The sequence below is a fragment of the Ptychodera flava genome, chromosome 22, assembly GCF_041260155.1.
Source record: "Ptychodera flava strain L36383 chromosome 22, AS_Pfla_20210202, whole genome shotgun sequence".
In the NCBI taxonomy this organism is placed as follows: Eukaryota; Metazoa; Hemichordata; class Enteropneusta; family Ptychoderidae; genus Ptychodera; species Ptychodera flava.
Window position 1 is genome coordinate 17,488,807 of NC_091949.1, and position 12,387 is coordinate 17,501,193.

At 36.2% G+C, this 12,387-nt stretch overlaps 1 protein-coding gene across 8 annotated transcripts in view; it reads left to right on the forward strand.

Annotated features, from left to right (window-relative positions):
* Positions 1-232: 232 nt before the first annotated feature.
* Positions 233-12,387, forward strand: part of LOC139122830 (calcium-activated potassium channel subunit alpha-1-like) — a 35,120-nt gene continuing 22,965 nt past the window's right edge. For 2 of the 8 annotated variants that reach the window (XM_070688633.1, XM_070688634.1), the window contains exons 1-5: positions 236-496; positions 2,321-2,402; positions 4,929-5,018; positions 8,411-8,488; positions 11,122-11,248. In XM_070688633.1, coding sequence (XP_070544734.1) covers positions 433-496; positions 2,321-2,402; positions 4,929-5,018; positions 8,411-8,488; positions 11,122-11,248 — 441 coding nt within the window. In that variant the 5' untranslated portion in view covers positions 236-432. Of the gene's footprint in view, positions 497-2,320; positions 2,403-4,928; positions 5,019-6,170; positions 6,246-8,410; positions 8,489-10,733; positions 10,764-11,121; positions 11,249-12,387 lie in introns of all 8 variants that reach the window. The other 6 variants (XM_070688629.1, XM_070688630.1, XM_070688636.1 and 3 more) reach the window with 6 other exon arrangements.

A 12,387-nucleotide genomic window follows, 5' to 3' on the forward strand; every position in this document is an offset into this window, starting at 1 on the left:
TTTTTTTTATTCAAAATTGCAAAAACTGTAAACAAACTTTACCATATGTATCACTAATACAGACTCTCATGGTGTTTTTATTTTGAGTATAAATAAATTTGAAAAACTGTCATTGCAACAGGAAAGACTTCGAAGAAAAGATAGATTTAAGAATTTATAAGAAAAAATTCAAATTTTCAATTTTTTTAGTTTTTCTTTCTTGAGACTATTTTACAATTTTGCCAACAATTTATTTTTCCTGGAACACCAGTATAATGTGTGATTATAAATCAAAATAATTTTTCCAATCATATAGTGCTTCAGACATGTTGTAATTTGCCTGTTACACTACACTTGACACATGACATGTAACCTTTGTTTTGCTATAATGGCTGTTTTGGTTTTGCTGCATCTACTAATCACGCATACCCTGCATTTTTCACCCCTCGCTTTATGCTTTCCCAAACCATAGTCAGCCGTTTGCCACCTTACAACTTGAGTGACAAGGAACGCAAAGGTAACACTCCAAAGAAAAAAAACAACAAATCCATCCCTCTCAATACTGAATGTAGATTAAAATGTCTGGGAAATAAATTTCTCTATTGGTGCTTGAATGTGCATTAGATATCTGGTTATGTTGTGCTTGACTTGTAGAATCCTGCATGTTAAAAATAAAAACCTTTTATCTATGGTGTCCGATCTGCTCTGTTTTCCACAAGTGAATTCAGTAACTTGAGACCAGGGATAATGTATATGATTTGGATGCCTGACCCTTCTCACCCCCATTCCATGTACAGTGGTCCAGTCCAGTCACCCTATCAAAAACAATGCAAATGTTAAAGTCTGGTGGTTTGGGGAATAAGCAAGTAATATCTTGTGTGTTTCGTCTTTCCTGTCGATAGAGATGACAGGTTCACACCTATACACTGCACACAAAATAATAATGATCTGCACATTTCTGTGGGTTTGATATTTTACTAACCAGCTGGCATGACTGATAGTATAGAATGAAATGAAATGAAACTATCCTCCTTCCCATGATGCTCTATGTATGTTTGCTTACATATGACTTCAGACTTTTCTCCAGTGTATATTTCATGCCATGTTAAATGAAATTACTTCCAAGTTGTTGGGCTAGCCCTACCCTGTATTGCATCCAAAGTTTGCTGTGTACTAACAATGTAAATTGTGTTTTTAACTTACTAACTCTGTCAGTGTGCAGTGTCAAAGTTAATGTCAAAAATCTTAAACCTTTCAAAGAAAAATTCCAGTCAACAGTATGTAAGCATTGAATTTGATATTGCCATAGTAGGTATAGGCTTTTTAATTCATTTATATATCATATCGTACCATGATGAATATTGTTTGTGGTTGAAAAATTAAGAAAAGTTTATCATTCTTGAAATATTTTTGTGATATGCAATACATAGCGTTTATAGCTGTATGAAATATCCCAACCTCATTGGCTGTTGGTAGTGTATTTGAGTACAGTCTATGTTGATTATGATCATTGATTGGCCAAGACTGAATTTTGTCCCAATTGGCTGGTACTAACGTCCTGATATTTGCATGTATGCTAATTCATGTGATCTGATTGGCTAATACTAAATAGTGACACATCATTAACGGACAACAAATCGGTTTTACAGTTACATGTCATGTCTTTTTTGCACATTGTTAAAATATCAGTACTTCAAAAGATGTCAAAGAAATGTATAAGATGTTAGTTGTGTATAGAACAAATTTTCCTTTTATGAATGGGTCATGTAGAGGACTTTCTTTAGACATTGTCATAACGAGAATAATGTTTTTCGTGGTAGTTCTTGCGTGATAGACATTGAGGACCATCATTTCAAGAATAATATTTTACATTTTTTTCCAGCCAGTTTTCCAACTCCCGTTCTCAATAAGTATTGGCTGTGTAGTTTTAAAGCCAGAATTAATATTTCAAAAGTGTTGGCAACATTTTGATAATTTTGAGATGTCAAAATGATTTTATCCCAGCATGCAAATACTGGCACTCCCCTTGTAGAAATGGTACAGATGAAATATGGTAAAGATTGTCACAGATAGTTTTACCATGGTACCTTTAGTGTGAATCAAACCGTCATGGTGTCGTTTCAATACCGTATCACTGCTCCATTGTTGTGTGAAAATTATGCAAAACAAACGTGCATGAAACATTACACTGTCCAAGACATCGTTCCCTTCAGTCAGTTCTTTTTGTACAATACAGGTGTTGCTGTGTTCACAAACTGAAGGTAAGTGGAGCTCTATGATTCCAAATGTACAGTGTGATGAATTTTCTGATTCCGGTCTTTCTTTTCTTTTTCCACAACAGCCCTGTCTTTTCCATCGAATCTTGACCGGAAATTCAACGGAAACATCAGTCCAGGTGGATCACCACATAAAATGGGCCCAAGGTATGTAGACCATGCACTGACATGTAGTACAGTACAGTGCTGTGAATGATACATAATGCACTCGTATTCTTGGGGAGGTACCTCAACTTTTGCTATGATGTCATCATGACCGAAGCACTCCAGGTCATGCATATCAGCTGTTGATTGGCTGATGAATACAGGTAGAGATCATTTTGGAGCCAATCAAAATCATTAAATCATACTGCTTACATTTAAATTTAAAACTGTGTAGAATTTTTTTTTAAGTCTAAGATGTTTTAATGGAAGATTTCTTTTGACATAATTCTTCAATTACTATATGCAGTTCAATTTGTGTGTGTACAGGATATATTGCTGAAATCACTGATAGTTTCCAAAGTCTAAAAGTTGGCCATCAACACTTTGTTATATTTTAGCTAGGTTGTGATATGACCTTTGACCTAGGTGCAAAAATTAAAGATCTGCATAGATCTTGAATGTCATTGACATGCAGTTGTATTGATTAGTCTTCTGTCCTACCATTACAGTCAAGTTATGACTTAAACAAATCGTTCATATACAGTGTAGACCTCAAAATTCTTAATCATATGCTATACTGCGAATTGGCTAATATAGTTCGGAATAAAATTAAAAATTCCAGCCTGTTATTTCAAACGTTTTTGTGTTTTAACTTAGCAAAATAGGTCTTGATTAATGATCTCTGCAAGCCGTGCACTGTACTCAGAATGTAAAGAAATGTTCACAAACAGTGTGTTAGTGAATACACTGTTGAAAATGGCATGCCGTGTTATGCAGGGTACAATGTAACAAATTTTGGTGTGATGTCATATGCCAGGGACATAAGGTGATATGATGGAATGTGTATAATAATATCACATCTACTTGTTACTTTCTTTCCCACAGCATATTGCCTGACCTCATAAAAATATATTTCATTGTTCCTTCTAACATTAATACATCTGCCACTATATGTCCAGACGACTCTCTCACGTGAAATTTCCGCATGAACAGAAAAGGAGGCATAGTTGCCAGCAATAGTTGATGTTGAGGACAATTGAAGTTTTTGGCTTTGCACAAACTCCTCTGATAAAATCCACCATATGAGAAAACTCAATTTTTCCAAGTGTGTTGGGCAGTAACTTCAGCATGCCCCATTTCAGATACAAAATAATAATTCTCTGCAACGTATGAATTCATGCTGTGAGGATTCCTTTAGTGGACATATCATCAGACACAGTGACTAAATTTAAATTGGATTAATGCTAGGAGGAACACTGTTATTACACACGTGATAATGAAAACTTTTAACTTCCAGATTTTCTCTCACGATTTTTGAAACCTGGTCTTATCCCGTGACCTTCTGTGTTTGAGGGTAACTCCATCTAGAAGCTGATTACATTGCAACGTTACTCCTTGATCAGAAAGCATGACTGTCTGCCCAGCACAGCATCATGTAACCTGCACTGCAATGCAGCAACACAGCAACGGAAAGCACAGCATTCAGAGCACATATTAACGAGTACTGCACACGACAGCACCTTTATCTGGCAACCAAAATTGTGCTGAATGGCAGGGCTGACTTCAGTCTTCAAAAGTTTACATTGATTGATACAAATTTCAAAAACATCAAGTCAAAGCAATATACAAATTTGCTTGAGCAGTTTTATTTCTAAAAGATATTAAAATTGAACGATTTCAAGTACCATTTTGTTTTTGAGTTACAATTTTTGTCATGAAACTTCAATTATTACACTCCAAAATTTGATAGATCAGTGCAGTATTTTAGCATGTCAAACACAATGTCTCAGCCCTGAATGTGTCATTTGAGCTATTCCATTTCTTGATTTCATACCATAATTTTTTGTTTATTTTAATTTGTACAATTTGGCACCACTGAAGAAGACTTGGCCCAACAGTCTTACAGATTATCATAATCCTAGGGAGTCCAGTTGCTGCACAAAGCTTGGGAAGGCCCCCCCCCCGAGAAAATCTCATTGTTTCTATGATGAAAGTTGGGCCAAGTGCGCTTTAGGTGTGCCAAAACATTTGTGAGTGCACTGAAATGCATTTAACATTTTTGAATTTCAGACAGGTTCTGTGTATGCCCAAGTATGACCCAATTACTCTCTCTTTCCTTTATAAAGGTCCAACTGTGTTATGTTATACCAATATTGGATTAAATGGTTGAGGGTTTTAAAGGGACAGGAGTTCAAGGTCACTTCTTTTGCTAGCATTGTAGTTCGTGGTGTTTATGGTTTGGTTGCCAAGTTTTGATATTGTCTGGTGTGAAACATAAGAATTCTTGCAAACGAAGACAGTTGAAAAATCATCAACTATGCTGTTTTGGCCATGCATGCAGAATGAAGCACGGTCAGGCAGCAGATCTTTGCACAATTATGAGAGCGCCCTCGCAAGCCTGATTATGTAGCACATAAACATTGATGGAAAGTGATCAGATTTAAAACCAGAGGATTCAAAAGTTGGTGACGCAAATCAGTGGTGTTGATTCAAATTAATAGAAGCTATTTATATTAAATCGGAGAGCAGATCCCGGAGCCTGTACCACAACCCACGGAAATCCATGATCACTCAACGGAGATCACGAAGCCTTTCACTGACTCCAATGATGCCAAACAAGTTAGATATCATCTATACAAATTGATAACTTCCTTATTTTTTTTTGCAATATCTAAGGTTGTGGGAAAGAACTTCTAGCCTTCATCATTGTCATGATGTAATAATATTTTGTTTTCTTTTCAGCCGTAAATAACTTCCCAGACTTTTCCCAAACGCACCCCACCCTGACTTCCTGGAGGTCTTCTTGTCTGAGGGGTCAAAGTGCATTCTACATTGTCAACCTCGTTCTAAATATTTCTGAATTTTCTTCAGTACAGAGGCATAGCTCTTCAAATAATGCAGTATTTCAACCGGTTGTATGTATTAGTCCTCATAACATGTGATCTTATTACTTAAAAACTATCCAGGGGTATTTTTATTACACATATTTTTGCAAATAAAATGAAGTTACAAAAAAAAATTTGATTCTATTCACCGTAGATATATCACTATATGTAGGCGAGCTGGTAGAATAGTTGATTTGCACCACTGTCAGCTGCCGGAAATTCAGCAACTGCGATTCACAGTTATCTTCAATGGAAGTGTTTTTTCCCAATATGCTACAAGAAAAGCAGGCAGATTAATTTTGTTAAAAGAACACCTATTATGGATTGTACCCACAATACATGTTTGTGTGGCAAATCAAGTTTTATTAACTTTTCACTCAGAAGGCACACTGTAGCAAATTACATTATGATTCCCCAAACACTGATCAGGTAATCAGATTTGACAGTTGAAGTCTCCATGCTACAAGAAAATTCAGAAATTTGCCTCTGCTGTGTCTTTTCCATTGTATTTCTGTTCATTCCGTAATTTCAAAGAGTGCCATCAGGAACAAAACATGAGTGAAATTTTACATTAAAACTACAAAAAGTCTGTTTCTAGCACATTTCTGAGATTTGGCATCACAGATACTGTATCCTCAGCAGATATCATTATCCGTGATACACATTATAAAATAAAAATCACAAAACGTACAGCTATTTTTCTATAATTCTTCTTTCTTCAGATGTATTCCCTCTGTGGTACTTTTCCCTGATTTTCAAGGGGCGCATTATTATTTATTTTTTTCATTTCAATTATTGCCCAGGTTGTCGATGTTTTATCACAAGGAATCACTAGTCTGTGTCATTTAAAGCACTCTTCAATATTTTTAATGCATTTTCTATCCAGCCGCCCCAGTGTTGGTAGTCTCGGCTATTTGTTTAGCAAAATAAAAGATGCATCTACAGCCTACGACTTCGATCGGTGGGTTTCCAGGCGTTTATGTCGTTGGAAGAAGCCCTCGGTGGTAGTTGGCTTGCACACAAAGTTTGTAACATTACTATTTTGTTAGTAGAAATAAATGTGTTGCTTGAAAAGTGAGGATCTCTGAAAGTCAGGAAGCTTGAAGTTTGTCATCCAGTCATTGAAATTAAGTTTGCAACAGTTATGAGATCAGTGTAATATTTCTTTTGCTGTTCAGAAAGAATTTAAACAGGTTTATATGTGCAGGTACACTATTATGCTCTCTTAGCATGTAAAAGAAATTTCAAGAATGTTGAAAAAAGTTTGAAAAAACATTCCCATTTGTGTAAGTAGAGGTGGTTTGCCTGTGGCATTTCTGTTTTGGCATTTGAATTGAAGTGAAACTTCACTTAAACCTGTTTTAGTAGTGAAATTATGACATCACAGCCACATATAAATAAACTTAGCATTCAATTGTGGGACTTCGCTATTAACTCACTGTGTTTACTATAACTATGTTGCAAGCCCAGACAAAATTATTTCCACTAAAACATTTCAGATTTTATAAAAAAGGAAACTATGAATACTTAGGTCTCCCTAGTATGGTATATTAAGACACAAATTAATTCAAATTCATGAAAGCTAACCTGTACATGAAAAAAAAATATTGGTAGAGGTACACTGAAAGTTGTAATGTTCAAGCTGTAGCGTACAAGTCAACTAACACAAGGGTTTCCATTAAACTTTTTGAATGGATGTCAAATATTCAATGATTTTTATTTTATGTTCATTGTCATTCAATGTCCTACTTGCACGCTAATGTTAAATATCTTATTTCTTTTATCATAACACACATATGTTTTTATATTCACACCACACAATACACAGGTAAGCTGATATACCCATCCCTGCCGTACTCAGCCTTACAGACGCACATAACATTTTGTGTTTACATGTTCATATACGTTGTCAATGTTTTTGTGCTACAAGCATTTTTTTTTTTGAGCCACAAAACTAATTGTAAACCTGCCCAACTCCCTGGTTAGTTCGATACTGAAAAGATTGGCACTGTATCCGAAACCATCCCTCACAAAACAAGACTGGACATCTAAAGTACAAAAATTTGCATATGATTTGCATATTTTTTGTGATTTGATTCAATATTTAAATGTCCTGGAAATGTATGCACTTTGAACAATTTACGTGATTGGAACATTTCTGTGAGGGATGTTCAGATTAAGAAGCATAGTCTGCTACATATCAATGCTGATTGGCTGTGAAAAACTTACTCAGTGTGTTCTCCCAGTTTATCGAGGTTCTGTTGTATGGCTGTTTCTTGTGTACTAGGGAAAGATATTTGTTCCATAGCTACATGTATCAAAAACTGTATAGCCAGATCCATGAATTGATAATGCATTCTGGCCCACTTGACTGGAAATGGAGATATTTCACTCTCAAATTTATTGCTCTGTCCATTTGCAGTACCAATGGGTCAATATTTAATATTGACTTGATCATTCACTTGAACATGTGACACTACAAATTTGCATATTTGGCATCTACCACACAACACCTATAAAATTAAAAAGGAGTAGGTATTGTTGATTCTGTCTACGTACATTTATACTCCAGCAGTCTTTAAATATGAGATGTGGAAGTGTCTTGAATTTGACTTCAGAGATGGAAATAGAAGGAACTTCTGAAATATATAATGGCTTGAACTTCAGGCACATTTGACTAGGGTTATTACCTGTAGGTTCCTAGCTCCCATTACCATATATATATATATATGACATATTACAATGAGTTCCTTTTCCTCAAAATGTAGAGGTGTCCATCTGCAGTTCCCCATCGTCATTCCTCCTGAACGGTATTCTGGCCTACCTTTCCATGTTGTCCCTGACTGACAGGACTGCGAATATCGTAGTTATTTAGTTTGTCAATGAAATATTTCCTTGGCCACCATTAGGTTTTTATGCAAATAATGAGTTCTAATTTATTTTATTTCAGCCTATTTTAGATGTGTTCAGTTGTGTACCGATTTTTGCCAAGCGTGATGAAACCTCTCCCAATACCTTCACCCATGATCCCTAGATCGAGAATACCCAATCAAGTCCCCCAAGTTTATGTTTTGTGTATAATGTATTCATTACATCGTTTGTTTTCCATTTTGCACGTTTTTGTAGCACCCCTCATGCACGTCCCCGAATAGGAGGCATCCCACATTTGCATATCGCAGAAGAAAAGCCAGACACACGTCGTCGGTGGGTCATATTCAAATACACAACACACACTACAGACATGTTCAACCTATATGTGACTTCCAGGCCATTTTCAAACATTTCATCAATAAATCACCATATTTGGCATTTGCGATGCTGCCTATGAATAGGTCATACCCTGAATTTGAACAGATCATGGTACAAACAAACCTATGTGCGCAAACATGCGTACATGTATTTCCATATGCATTTGTATACATGGATTTGTTTGTACCGCTATCACATGATTTTTCAGGCATGCTGAGTCTGTTGAACAGATTGTGTCCTCCTTATTCCAGAGTAGAACCATTGTCGCCTGTTGTTTTTCTCACGAAACTTATGAGAATATGAGTAAAACCCATTGATAGTTTAGATGCATACACATGTATAATCTGACTCAAGCGATATGAATGAGTTTATATCCTATCATACATCACTTTGTAATATCCAACTTGCAGAATACCTCAGTATTATTTCATTTTATCCATCTGACTAAAATCCTGGCCCCAATTGCTATTTGGTAGGGAATGTTCAATGATCGACAAAGTATTTTACAATACCATTCTGTAAGGAGTTGCCGTAACATAGAAATTGGTTGCTGTCCCAACACAACCAAAGAAAAGTGAAGACAAACCTTATCTATAGCCAGGTTCCAATCTATATCAGCACCGGAAAGCAGTTGATCACTTCTGGTTATAGTGTTTCCAAAAACAGACACGGAATTTAGATGGAACATTTAAATACCGTTTATTCAATTCAAGCTTCACAAAAAGTTTAAACCTCACGAAGTCACATATAGGTTGCTTGTATTCATTCACACATAAACATTTGATCTTCAAATCTATGTACAGTCTCATCTGATTTTCACTTCGACTGACTGAAATCACTCATTCTTCTCTCTGCCTTTTGATGTGTATGCCTGTCTTTCTTATTTTTCAAACTTGACAGGTATGTGGTTTATAATCCTCCTCCATATCACTCTGCATCAATCGATTATAAACTTATAACTATCCCTTTTTTTCCATTTTCTGCTTTTCCATGACACTGCATTATGATTCAAACTTTTCTCTACTTCTGAATAGCTTTACTCACTCTCAAGATTGTTATTTCTGTATCTAGGACCTGACTTTCCTTGGGTAACCTTTAAAGCGTGTTACAGCTTCACCTGCCAAGTGCTTGCTCTATGATGTCATGTGACTAGACTCCCTAGTTCACTTACTTTTAATCACTGTTTCAATCCGGCAGCCTTTTGTAACCTTTTTACTGCCATCCTCAAATTTTGTGTAAATGCTGGCAAAAAATAATCTCTGCTTTATATTTGGTAACAATTCATGTGGGAAAATGTAAAAATTTATCCAAATATTAATGCTAAGGTTGTAAGTGTTACTGCCTAAAAATTTCTATAATGTTAAAAATTTTGAATATCGAACTTCACAGCTGACAGATAATAGATGATGGCAGTAGTAAGGCTGTGACTCCTTTATGCTTTGTCAATTTTACATTCGATTCTTAACCTTTGTGAAGGGTCATAAACTTCTCTTCTTTATGTTACGTAAACTCCTTGCGTTATTAAAAGAATAAAGTAAGACTTTCAGTGATAAGTATTTGATGCTACAGAAGCTTATATCTCTCTAGATGTAGTATTTTCAACCATTCTCTGATCAACGTAAAGACAATTATGAAATGTTGAAACTGTCCATTGTAAAATTATCATCTTCCAATAATGATGATTCCACAAAATTTCATATTTGATTTCACTGGCTCATAATTTCTACAAACCACTTTGAGTGGGAAATTTTTTGCACATTGTATTTTGGAAAGAAAACATGAACAATTTTGATCATTATTTCTTGACTGTAGCTAAGGTTACAGTTGCCAAATTTGGCAGTCAAAGGGTGTACCCTTTCACCCCTCTCAGTAGTTTGGTCCATCCTTTCATTAACATTGTAAGTTCAAGTAAATGTGGCCGGGCGGAACTACAGGGATGAAAGAGGTGGTTTAACTGTAAAATATCACCGTTATAAGACATGTTTCAAAAGGAGTGTGGCCAAAGAGTTTAAAGGAAACTTTCCTACCTTCTCTCTATTTTTACTAGCATGTAAAACCTATACTCTTTTTATCTGCTGCGTTTCAGCTTGCAAACATAACAGATTTTTACACTCTCCCTAGCATTGGCAAACCTATACAATCCACAGCCTATCTTTTACAAAGTGTATTGACCTTTTACTGTCTCTTAATCTTCGTCTAGCTATTCTTCTTTCTTACCCCAAATGTCTAGGTTTGTAACCTCTTTACTCCAGTACTATCACTTGCGCATTCAGAACATGTTGCTTTATTAATAGTAATGTTTTTTTTCATGATTAGAAAGCTGTTGAAATATGTTAATGTTCAAGTTCAAACAAGTTGTAAAAAAAAATATAAAGTTTTCTGGATTTATATCGTATGTAAGAATTATGAAAGCACCAGTTTCCAAACCAAGTTAAAAATGGAAAATGCATGTTCCAATGTTAGCTCTCATATGTTGAAAATTCCATGATTGTCATCAACTGCAAAATACCATACTCAATATTTTTACCAACAAACAAACAAAAATAAATAGAATATATTTGTTTACCTTCACCCAAATGTACAAACAGGCCAAGCTACCCACCTCATGCACCGCCAATAACGGAACATAAAGAGCTTGAGGAAGATACAAAGCGGTTTGATTCCACCGGTATGTTCCATTGGTGTCCATCGAGAAGTCTTGAAGAAGCTGTTTTGGTGAGTGTATGAACAATATTATGATTTGCTCAGCTTCCCTTTCTGACCATTTTCCATGATGCTGACACCTAGCAACAGGAATGTTTTAGCAAATGAGCGATTGAATGGTCATATCAGGTTATAACGAAAATATTGCAAAGGATGTGCAAGGACAGAAGACAGGGTGTTGCCTGACGCTAAGTGGAGGGTGATGTCCGAGTGCATCCATTGAGGTACTTTTGTAAAAACCCTTAAAGCCCCAGTATTTGTAACTTTTAACCTTTTTTTATGTTTGAAATTACATGTTATTCTCTTACATCCATCGTGAAATGTTGTTCAGTAAAGAAATAAGCCAAATTTGTGCTCCTGTAGTGACATACAAACGCTAAATAATGCCCTATCGAGTTGGTTGCCGCGCGGGTTTGTTGACAACTTGTAGGCTGTGCACGTGATCGAGAACGCCGATACTGATGACATCATCGAGCCTGCAACATTCCTGGGGCAATGCCATGACACGCCACAGTGCCTGGGTAATCGCCCATGGTCGCTGGCTGAATGACCTGCGCACTGCGAATGGTTTTATTTTGTTCTTCTCCGTTCAAATACGTACTGCTACTGTGTTTCAGAGGATACAGAACTTTGGCAGAGGAGGCTGACATTCTATTCTGGTACCGTGTGCGTTATATACGGATTATTCAAACTGCAGTGCAGTCGGCAGTGCACCGCGATGCGCACCCTGCTGTTGCTCACTCAGAACTCCGGGTTACCGATGTAAAATCAAGACGACACTATATACACTTGGCTCACTTCTGTAGGCTCACTTCTGTAGGCAAATAGCTATCAAAATTGAGTACTTGAAGTAATAAATTTCAGCTGATTGTCGCTTTAGCGGCAAGGTGATTGCGAAATCCAAGCAACGTAGTTTGGCAATGTATGGTAGGCTGTCGAATGCAGTGAACACGATGGCCTTTGGCAGCAAGTAAGGGAACCGTCAGTATTTACGACCTGGGGGTCATTCAAAAATTGAAAGTTTTAAGGGGGCGCTCAAAATGTTTTTTCTTTGTCTCACTCTGTCTTCAATTACATAATGATTAGTTGATTATATATATTTTACTCTGATACATATTAAATAAAAAGAAAATAAATACTCTAACAGTACA